The sequence below is a fragment of the Eublepharis macularius genome, chromosome 12 (genome assembly GCF_028583425.1).
Source record: "Eublepharis macularius isolate TG4126 chromosome 12, MPM_Emac_v1.0, whole genome shotgun sequence".
NCBI lineage: Eukaryota > Metazoa > Chordata > Lepidosauria > Squamata > Eublepharidae > Eublepharis > Eublepharis macularius.
The window spans coordinates 25086016-25097666 of NC_072801.1; the positions used below are offsets into that span (position 1 = coordinate 25086016).

At 44.6% G+C, this 11651-nt stretch overlaps 1 protein-coding gene across 2 annotated transcripts in view; it reads left to right on the plus strand.

The window, feature by feature from the left end:
- The window catches only part of TMEM184A (transmembrane protein 184A), a 30724-nt gene extending 19701 nt beyond the window's left edge, over positions 1–11023 (plus strand). For both annotated transcript variants that reach the window (XM_054993433.1, XM_054993432.1), the window contains exons 8-9: positions 7558–7755; positions 9118–11023. In XM_054993433.1, coding sequence (XP_054849408.1) covers positions 7558–7755; positions 9118–9368 — 449 coding nt within the window. In that variant the 3' untranslated portion in view covers positions 9369–11023. The remainder of the gene's footprint in view (positions 1–7557; positions 7756–9117) is intronic.
- The last annotated feature ends 628 nt before the right edge of the window (positions 11024–11651 follow it).

The following is an 11651-nucleotide window of genomic DNA, read 5'->3' on the forward strand; positions in this document are numbered from 1 at the left end:
GGTTGAGACGTGAGGAAGTCTCTTTAGCCTGCTTCTTTGCTTGCATGGGGCAATTGCAGAAATTGCTCGACTTTCTGAATATTCAGGAGGAAAGAAAAGGAGGGTTGTCTGATATGTATTTGAGGGGGTGGCTCCCTCCTCCTGACTGATGAGCCTTAAGATAACACAAACAAGAGTCCAGTAGCACCTTTAAGACTAACCGACTTTATTGTAGCATAAGCTTTCGAGAACCACAGCTCTCTTTGTAAGATGCATCTGATGAAGAGAGCTGTGGTTCTTGAAAGCTCATGCTACAATAAAGTTGGTTAGTCTTAAAGGTCCTACTGGACTACTTACTATTTTGCAACTACAGACTAACACAGCTAATTCCTCTGGATCTATGGACACAAACAAGGAGATCAGTCAGACCCTGGTGTGGGCTCCAAGGAAATTTGTATTGAGGTTCAAGTCAAAATAAAGGCTCAGTTTAGATATAACTTGGAACCATGGTTTGTATTAAATGCATTGGGCTGAGAAACCAGGATTCAGTTCCCGGACAATTATTCAAAGCCTGGTTTGCCATGGCAAAATGCTGATTTAATCACCTTTGTAGTTGGGAAACGTGTAAGGGTGTCACTAGGAAAATGAGACAGGATGTCTGTGTTTGTACATCACATGAAACCATTGTGAAGATGAACTGTGGTTAATAAACCAGTTTCAGCTCAGGTTATCAGGTGCTAGTTTGAAAAAGCCTAACCAACCCTTGTTGGTGGAGTAGCCCCTATTCCAACTATCACACTAACCATAGTTTAATTAAATCATAGCTTTGCCTTTGTCTGACTTGAGTACAAAACAGATCAGGCCAAGAGTACATTCATATGACTTAAGGCCTGCATAAGTTAAGGGCTGCTTCCTCCCATATGAACCTACTCAACCTCTCTCATATTCAGAGCCAAGCTACAAAAGATGAATTACATGAGGAGGAGCGCATAAAGGCTTTGTCAATTTCCCCTCTCCATAGAGCCAGGGAGAAGCTGCTCAGAGGGTTTATTTCCTCTTTGCCTCTTAGAAGGGGAGGTGAAACTGACAGAGCCTTCTGGAGGCAAAGAGGAAATGAACAAACTCTCTGAGCAAATCTCCCCAGCTCTGTAGAGAGGGGAAATTGACAAAGACTTCCGATCTCTTTTAAAACTCAGCTTCCTGGCTAACATTGTGACTCCCTTCACGTGCTTCTCCTTGTGTAGTTCATCTCTTGTAGCTTAGCTCTCAGAGACCCTGCTTTGGGTGCTCCCATCACCTGAGGCTAGATAGGTGGCAATCCAAGGAAGGATGTCCTTGCCTAAACTTTGGCTCTCCCGCCGCAGGGACATTTGTCAGTCCCCCTCTATTGTCATTTTCTGCTAGCGGGTAAAGACTTTTTAGTTTTTATTTGGCGTCCCCTCTCTAACTCTTATTAGCTCTCCTCCCTATTTGTGTGTTTGTATGTGTTTCGCTTAATTGTTCAATTTCATTTTACATTTTTGTATTTTAAATGCTTTTTAAATGTTTGACATGTTTTGATGTTTTTATGTTCATCACCTTGGGGACCCTGAATTGGGTCAAAAGACAGCATAGAAATGTATTAAAGGAAATAAACGAACACCCTTAGCCAATTGTAGATTTCCTCACTTCACTACTAGTCTGAGAAATAATTCAAGGCATTTAAACTTCGTGATCATAGAAGTAAAAAGGTTTATTTAGCAATAAGCCTTGATGCAGACAATTTGGTAACTGAATGCATACAGTAAAGTACCTGCACCTGTATTTTATACATTTCAGTCAACATAAAGTGTATGCAGTTCATACAGATTTCATATAGTTCTGTAAACAAACAACCAGTTCTTACAAACAATCAAGTCGAGGTGCATGATCTTCTGAACAGTGTAGATTGACAGGTCATAGCCAGGAATTAAAAGGAACATAGTAAGAATAACATTCTTGGATGGCACCATTAATTTCACAACATAAGAACATAAGAACATAAGCAAAGCCATGTTGGATCAGGCCAGTGGCCCATCCAGTCCAACATTCTGTCACACACAGTGGCTAGAAATCCAGTGCCATCTAAAGGACTGTCAGTGAGGCCAGGACACCAGAAGCCCTCCCACTGCCTTCCTTCCAGCACCAAGACAACAGAGCACCACCTCCCCACAAAGAGAATACCATCTATCTCCTGTGGCTAATAGCCACTGATGGACCTCTGCTCCATATATTTGTCCAGTCCCCTCTTGAAGCTGGCAATGCTTGTAGCTGCCACCACCTCCTGTGGCAACGAATTCCATGTGTTTATCACCCTTTGTGTAAAGTAGTATTTTCTTCTATCTGTTCTAACCCGACTGCTCAATAATTTCATAGAGTGCCCATGAGTTCTTGTATTGTGAGAAAGGGAGAAAAACACATCTTTCTCGACCTTCTCTAACCCGTGCATTATCTTGTAAACCTCTATCATGTCTCCCCTCAGTCGTCTTTTCTCCAGGCTAAAGAGCCCCAAGCGCCTCAATCTTTCCTCATAGGGAAAGTGTTCCAACCCTTTAATCATTTTAGTTGCCCTTCTCTGTACTTTTTCCAGTGCTATGATATCTTTTTTAAGGTGTGGCAACCAGAACTGTACACAGTACTCCAAATGAGGCCTCACCATCGATTTATACAGAGGCATTATGATACCGGCTGATTTGTTTTCAATCCCTTTCCTAATAACCCCTAGCATAGCATTAGCTTTTTTTATGGCAGTCGCACACTGTGCTGACGTTTTTAGTGAGTTATCTATCATGACTCCAAGATCTCTCTCTTGGTCAGTCTCCGCCAGTTCAGACCCCATCAACTTGTATTTATATTTTGGATTTTTGGTTCCAATGTGCATTACTTTGCACTTGGCTACATTGAACCTCATTTGCCACATGGATGCCCACTCTTCTAGCCTCGACAGATCCCTTTGGAGTGCCTCACAATCCTCTCTGGCTTTCACCACCCTGAACAATTTCGTGTCATCTGCAAATTTAGCCACTTCACTGCTTAATCCCAATTCCAAATCATTAATAAACAAGTTAAAAAGCATTGGACCCAATACCGACCCCTGTGGCACCCCACTGCTCACCACCCTCCACTGTGAGAAGTGCCCGTGTATGCTCACTCTCTGTTTCCTATTAATTAGCCAGTTTTCGATCCACAAGAGGACTTGGCCCTTTATCCCATAGCTACTGAGCTTACTTAGGAGCCTTTGATGAGGAACTTTGTCAAAAGCTTTCTGGAAGTCAAGATAAACAATATCTATCGGGTCTCCCTTGTCCACTTGTTTGTTCACTCCCTCAAAGAACTCTAACAGATTGGTGAGACAAGATCTTCCCTTACAGAACCCATGCTGAGTTTTCCTCATCAGCTTTTGGTCATCAATGTGCCCACTAATTTTATTTTTGATAATAGTTTCCACCAACTTACCCGGTATTGACGTCAGGCTGACTGGCCTGTAATTTCCCGGATCTCCCCTGGAACCTTTTTTAAAGATGGGGACAACATTAGCTACCTTCCAGTCCTCAGGAACAGATGCAGAGTTTAATGACAGATTACATATTTTTGTGAGGAGATCTACAAGTTCACACTTGAGTTCTTTCAGAACTCTTGGATGTATGCCATCTGGGCCCGGTGATTTATCAGTTTTTAAATTATCTAGCAGTCGCATAACCTCCTCTCTCGTCACCTCAATGTGACTCAGGTCTTTCAAAACCCCTCCCAAAGTCAGTGCTTCCGGAGTGGGCATGCACTTCTTATCTTCCACAGTGAAGACAGAAGCAAAGAACGCATTCAGCTTCTCGGCCATTTCCCTATCACCCTTTAGTAATCCTTTTACGCCTTGGTCATCCAAGGGCCCCACGGCTTCCCTAGCTGGTTTCCTACTTCTAATATATTTAAAGAATTGTTTATTGTTTTTCTTTATGTTCTTTGCAATATGCTCCTCATATTCCCTTTTTGCCTGTCTGATCACAGACTTGCACTTTTTTTGCCACAGCTTATGCTCCTTTTTATCAACCTCACTCCGACTAGTTTTCCACTGCCTAAAAGAATCCTTTTTACCTTTTACAGCTTCTATTACATTGCTTGTTAACCATGCTGGCCTTTTCCTAAACCTATTTGTGCCTTTCCTAACCAGCGGTATATATTTAATTTGAGCTTCCAGGATTGTAGTTTTAAATAGTCTCCAAGATTCCCCAAGTGTTTTGACCTTTTTTACTTTCCCTTTCAGTTTCTTCTTCACGTACCCCCTCATCTCAGAAAAGTTACCCCTTTTGAAGTTAAACATGGCTGTGTTGGTCTTATTTGGCAATTTCCTATTTATACATATGTTGTACTCAATAACATTATGGTCACTGTTCCCAAGTGGTGCAATCACATTTACATCTCTCACCAGGTCTTCAGCATTACTGAGGACCAAATCCAGGATCACCTCTCCCCTAGTAGGTTCTGTAACCATCTGTTCCATAGCACAGTCATTGAGACAGTCTAGAAACTCACTTTCTCTCCCCCGATTCGAACACCCATTGGCCCAGTCAATGTGTGGGTAGTTAAAATCACCCATTACAACACAGTTTTTTTTGTTTAGCAGCCATCTTTAATCCTGTCATCATTTTATAATCCTCCTCTATTTTCTGATCTGGAGGGCGATAACAAACTCCCACAGTTAAGTTTCCATTTGGGCCCGTAATTTCAACCCATAGCATTTCCAGAAGCGAATCTAATTCAGTTACCTTCTCAATCTTACTGGAATGTATACCTTCTCTGACATATAGAGCCACCCCACCACCAACCCTTCCCTCCCTATCCTTCCGATATAATTTATATCCAGGAATCACCGTGTCCCACTGATTTTCCTCATCCCACCAAGTTTCTGATATGCCCACAATGTCTATGGATTCGCCCAACACTAAACATTCCAGCTCCCCAATTTTACCTCGGACGCTTCTAGCATTTGTATATAAACACCTGTAACTTCCCCGGCACACTTTGCCTCGAGACGTAGTTAGGTCATCTGCACTGTTTGTCTCCATCTCAGTTGACAACTCTAATCTATCTCCCTGTAGAAGTGTTATACCTAGCCCTTCATCTCTCTGAGATGAACCATCCTGAACCAGAGACACTTTATCTCTTGTCGGCTTTCCCCTAGCATTTAGTTTAAAAACTGCTCTGCCACCTTTTTGATTTTAAGTGCCAGCAGCCGGGTTCCTTCTCGGGACAAGTGGAGACCGTCTCTCTTGTACAGCTCCCGCTTGTCCCAAAAAGAATCCCAGTGCCTAACAAACTTGAACCCTTCCTCCCTACACCATCGTCTCATCCACGCATTGAGACTCCTGATCTGCGTTTGTCTCTCTGGCCCTGCGCGTGGAACAGGTAGCACTTCTGAGAAGGCTACCTTGGAGGTCCTGGCCTTGAGTCTCCTGCCTAACAGCCTAAATTTTTGTTCCAAGACCTCACGACTGCATTTCCCAACATCGTTGGTTCCAACATGGACCACGACCGCTGACTCTTCCCCAGCACTATCTACCAGCCTATCTATAACACGCGTAATGTCCGCTACCTTCGCACCAGGCAGGCAAGTCACCATACGGTCAGAACGCGGTTGTGCCACCCAGCTATCTACTTGTCTAAGGATCGAATCACCAACTACCAAGAGCCTCCCTCCCGCCCCACCCAGGGATGGTTCCTTGATGCGAAAGGAAACCTGCTCACCAACTGAAGAAGAGGTCCCTTCTGAGGGCATGTTCCCCTTATCCTCAATACGGTGCCCTGATTCCACAAGATCCTCATTCTCCTTGACAACAAGAACACTGCCATTTTTAGAGTGGGACACATCTGTCCTGTCCCTGAGAATCTTGTCCTCGTGCCTATCTAACTGTCTCCGCTTCTCCAGGTCAGCCACCTTGGCCTCAAGGGTACGTACTCGTTCCCTGAGAACCAGGAGCTCCTTGCAGCGAGCACACATCCAGGACTTCTGACCAGAAGGCAGATAGTCATACATGTGACACTCAGTGCAATACACTGGAAAGCCCCCAACCCCCTGCTGGCATTCTGACTTCATTATTCTGTTTTAGGAATAACACACTAAGAGGAAAGAAAACGGCTATGATCCCCCGGCTAAGAGCCACAGGCCAAGAGCCCTTTAGCTCTCGCCCTTCGGCTCGCGCCAAAGGCTCGCGCCCCTGCCCAGCAGTTGCCTTTTCAATGCAAAAGGTCACTTCCTGCTAAGCACAGGAGGTGAGCACAAAGGGGGTGTGTGGCTTGTACTCCAGCAACCCCCAGCAGCCTTACAAACACACTCACCCTCAAACACAATCAAGCCCAAACACACTCAGCCTCAAAACTACACTCAAATCAACACAAAACTACACACAAAAAGCCCCAAAGCTAGAGAGGACCACCCTTAGCTTCTCAGCTTAACCCACCACAGCCAAGAAAGGCAAAAAGCCCTTACCTCCTCTAGCAGCTGCAGACCATGTGCTCCTGAGCCCAGGTGACTCTGCTCTGCCCTGCCCCTGCCCAGCAGTTGCCTAACTGGGAAAGCATACCCAAGGCCAGAGCTGAATATCTCTGGATATAAACCATTTTTAACCTTCAGTGTATAGTGGAAGCAAACTCACCAGGCCCTTTTTTCATGGCCTCTGTGTATTAACGTTATAAAAACAATTGCAGGAACAGAAATGCAAAACATAGGGTGTAAGAAGGATTTTCTCACAAGCTTTGAGCAGTCCAGATCAATTTGTTTTAACTGGAAATAAAGGGGACACCCTAAAATTCCCTAACAAAATGTTTTAAATACCTAAATAAAATGTAGTCCAACAGAGGCCACCTGATGCTTCTAGGGAGCTGACAAGCAGTGCAGTATAGGCAAGGCAGTCATGTACTATTCCTTGCTTCCCAGCATCTGAGAGCTGGGGAATAGGTTGCCTCTGAACAGAATGCATTTTTAACTTTCATGGTGAATCAGTTTCTTCATTTCTTTTTAAAGCCATCTGTGTCCTGACAAACGAAATCCCTTAAGTCAATTACATGTGTAAAAGAGGCACTTCTTCTGGTCAGCCCTCTGTTTGCCAATCAGCTTAACTGACTGATGCTGAATTCTCGTTGGAAGTAGAAAATTTCCCTCTATGGTTTCATAGGCCTCTGTCATGCACTCTTGCTAAGCTGTGTGGCTTTGTTTTTCCCCCTGAACCTTTCCTTGTTGGGAACAGGCTATTGTCACTAAACAGGGCTGCCGAGAAGGGCTGGATAAGGGGACAAAATTCCAAGGGTCATGGAGCTGGCCAAGTTGTGAGACTTTGTTCCTATGAGGTTTGGACTGGGGGGTTGTTAGAGGAGGCCCAGAAAAAATCTTTGTCTAGCGATTCTTGATAGCCCTTCCACAAATGTTCTGGCACCATCAGGTGGCCCAGAAAAATGGTACTTGTTTAAACAGGAATGATCTAATTCAGGTTTGTAGGTTTGAGAAGCTTTGGATGCCGCATGATATGCCTGAATATTAATAATACTTTGGGACTGTTCCTTTTTCTGTAGGGATGTTACTGGCTATCCTGGAAAAGTGCGGGGTGATCCCAGAGGTTCAAATAATCGATGGGAAAGCAGTGGGGGCTGGGACGGTAGCCGCTGGCTACCAGAACTTCATCATCTGCATTGAGATGCTATTTGCATCCATCGCCCTCCGGTACGCATTCACCTGTCAGGTGTACAGGGAGAAAAAGGAAAACTCAACAGGTAATTGTCAGTGCTTCAAATGGTCTCGTGTTCTTTCCAGGCAAGGTTTGTTCAGAGGTGAAGACAAATTTATGGTTAGGATTCTGAATGCCAGATTCTCCAGTGCTACACCCAACATAATTTTTGTTGATGCATTAAATGTGAGTAATTCAAGTGGTGGTTAGGCTCTTCACTGTAATTTTTTAAGGAAGGGAAGGGGCAAATAGAAGAACTTGGAGCTCTGGTTGAAGTGCTGAATTTTCTAGTCATTTGAGCATGGAAGTCTTTCCCCAGCCTACATCGATCTGTGAATCTCTTGTAATACCATCTACCTATTTCCAAGTTTCGAGGTCTCATAGTTTTAAGGAAAAGGCTATGTTTAAAACAAAACAACAATTAAAAACCTCTAAACTGACCCCATAAACTTGTGAGTGCATAGCCCTGGCTGTGAAAAGGGTAGATAGAAATGATCTCCAACTTTCCTGGCATTTAGGTAACTCTGTGAAGCCAAATTTCTTCAGCAAGGTTTTGAAGACAACTAAGCATGCAAAAGGAAGGCATGTTAACTGGGCTGGCCTGCTGAATAGTGTATTTATAAAACGCTGTTTAATAGTAATTTATTGAAATATTTATACCCTGCTTTTCTCCAGTGGGGACCCAATGTGGCTTACAGAATCATTCTCCTCGTCTCTGTTCTCCATACAACCACAGCCTCTGGTAGAGAATAATTGGCCTAAGGTCACCTAGCAAGCTTCCATGGCACATGCAGAATTTGAACCTGGATCTCCCAGATCCTAGTGTCGGACTAACCACTCTACCATGTTGGCTGTCTGCTTTGCTTTGCCTATTTTATGATCTGATTGAGGCAAGGGACTGCAGTTAATACTTAGTTACTATAAATCAAACCATGTGTCTCTGTAAAGAGCCCCGTGGTGCAGAGTGGTAAGCTGCAGTACTGCAGCCCAAGTTCTGCTCATGACCTGAGTTCAATCCCAGCGGAAGCTGGGTTCAGGTAGCTGGCTCAAGGTTGACTCAGCCTTCCATCCTTCTGAGGTCGGTAAAATGAGTACCCAGTTTCCTGGGGGTAAAGTGTAGATGACTGGGGAATGCAATGGCAACCCACCCCGTAAAAAGTCTGCCAAGAAAACGTCGTGGTGCGGCGTCCCCCCATGGGTCAGTAATGACTCGGTGCTTGCACAGGGGACTACCTTTACCTTTACTGATGTCTCTGTAAAGTTGCCTTGAGTCCCCATGTGTAGAAAGGCAAGGTAACAATGTGTTAAATAAGATTCAAATGAATTTGTGTGCGCACACGACTACTTTTTTTATAGAAGGAATGTTGAATTTGAGTTCACACAGACATGATTCCTTTCTTCTTTCCAGTAAACCTGGCCCCTATGCAGAGCATCTCCAGTGGGCTGAAGGAGACCATAAGTCCCCAAGATATTGTCCAGGATGCTATACACAACTTCTCCCCGGCATATCAGCATTACACCCAGCAGTCCATGAAGGAAGCAGAGACCAGTGAGCCTGCGCAAAATGGGAGCGTGGAGCCCAAAGCTGATGGCCCGCACATCAAGAAGAGCAAAAACATTGAGAAGAGGGTGTTGATATTTTCAGATGATGAATTATAAGATATGTCTGAGGCAAGGGAACAAAGGTTTGGGGCAAGTCCCCCTTGTCTCCCTCCATAATTGGACCTCCTCAAAGGAACTGACAGATGGAGAAACTTGAGGGGGTCTCTTATTCACTCAGTCAGCTATTGCTCAGGAAAAATCGAGTACTTGAAAGTCCCGTTTCTCAAAATTGGGTCATATCCGGTCCTAATTTATGCCTGTGGGTCTTTGGGCCATTCTCTCCTGCTCGCAGGATGCAAACTAGTACTAGGAGAGGAGTAAATGGCCTTGCGTTCCAGAGGTGCCAAAACCACGTCATCTACCTCTGGCCTTTTGCTTTGAAGTGGAAGCAAAAGATAGGGGGAGAATTGTACGTTGGACTGTTTGCCACCCCCGGGAGAGAACAAAGACGTGGTGGGGCAGAAGGAAAGAGCGCAGGTGAATGGGCCAGATCTAACCTCCTCTTTCTAAAAGAAATGTACCAGATAGAAAACAGTGGACCCAACCTGATAAGTGTGACTTAAGCACTGTTGGTAGGAAAGGGACACAGCTTCCAGTGGGACTGAGCCAGTTGTGGGATCTGTCCCATTATGTTGGAATGGAATTGAGGAAGAGCAAGGCAGCAGTAGCTGGCTCCTCCTCTTCAAAGGGCATCCTTTGCTACTTAAAAAGGTGGACCCATTCCCCCAGGAGAGCAACTGGAAGCTATCTGAGGAAGCTTCTCAATGTTGCAATTCTGTTTTGGATGCCAAAGGAAAGACCTAAAACTCTGTGTTTGTTTGCTTGCTTGTTTGTGTGTGCATGTGTGAGTGTGTGATTGAAAGAGGTGGCATTGAAACCGAGAGTCATCCAATTTTATGAAACTGGCTTATGGACTCTTACAGCTGGTCAGAAACTTGGGCATCCGTATGTACAGCTGTATGCCCCCGTATCACTTTGTATTGCACAGGTGGGGAAATGGGGCAAATTCCCCACTGGTGATGCTATCCTAAGCAGAGTTTCACCTTTCTACATACATTGAAGTCGATTGGCTTAGACTAGTGCAACTCTGTTTAGGGTGGTGCTTGGAGGTATATGGCATTTCTATGTGGGGTGATTCCCCCCCTTCACTGGATCACAGCCACATGTGCATGCGTGACCACTACCTATATGAAACGAGTATCTGTTCTGACACTACCAGAAGCACCCTGTGACACAAGGGAGAAGTCCATAATTCAGTTCCTTGCTATTCTAGTGTCACCCTCCCACAACCTCTACAATGGTTGACAACCTCAAGACTGAAAATAACTGGTTACTCAAATGCAAGACAGTCCACTCTCTAATCTGAGCTTTGCTACCCCGCTGAGAGAGCTGGGGGGGGGAGGGGGAAGACTTCTTGTTTGTTAAAAGCACAAGAGGTGCTTTGGTGCTCAGCTGGGAATTACGGGAGGGAGTGCCTCCCTCCCCTCTTCCTCCTCCCACAGTTTTGTTTTGTGTGGTAACTTATCATAGCCTGAACATCGCTGGAAAGTTTGTCAGCTTTGGGAAGAGTATGGATTTTTCCATGGTGTGATAAAGGAATGCAGAAATACTGCGGTGGCAACTACCAGGAGTATAAAAAGTGTGAAACTTATACATTTTCCAAAATCTTATTTATTAAAGTTTTTTTTTCTAATAAAACATTTCTAATGCTGTTTCATATACCCATATATTCTATCGATTGCATTTTGATCCTGCCCTTCCTCTAAACAGTGCAGGGCAGGATACATATCTCTCCTTTGTATTGTCAGAATACTTAGTAGCTGTGGGATCCAACCATTACGCTTAACTTCACTTGTACAGAAAACTTACTAGTTAATAAGTACCACTTTTTGGTGGTACTATTACTTTCAGTATGGGGAAGCTGAGGATGGGAAGGAAGGTGGCGTAGTATAGCCCAATTTCGGAAGCTCAGCAGTGTCTGTACTTGGATGGGCAACCACTAAGGAAGACTCTGCAGAGGAAGGCACTGGCAAACCACCTCTGCTGGGGTTGCCATAAGTTGGCTGTGACTTGATGGCACCTAAACTTGTGCAAACTGAGAATGGTAGCATTAACTCCGTGTCTGACAGTAAAATAAGAGTCATCTTGGCTGTTCAGACAGATCCATCAAATCCAGCCCTTTACAGTGAGCAGTGGTTATCCAGATGTTTGCTGGGCCCTGAAAGGCAATGCCTTCCCTTTGATCCCAACATCTGCACGTTGCACTATCCTAGTTACGAGCGCAGGCAGAGCTATTTTAGACTGCAGTTGCTTTATGCTCAGCATATCAGCTGAGGTTAC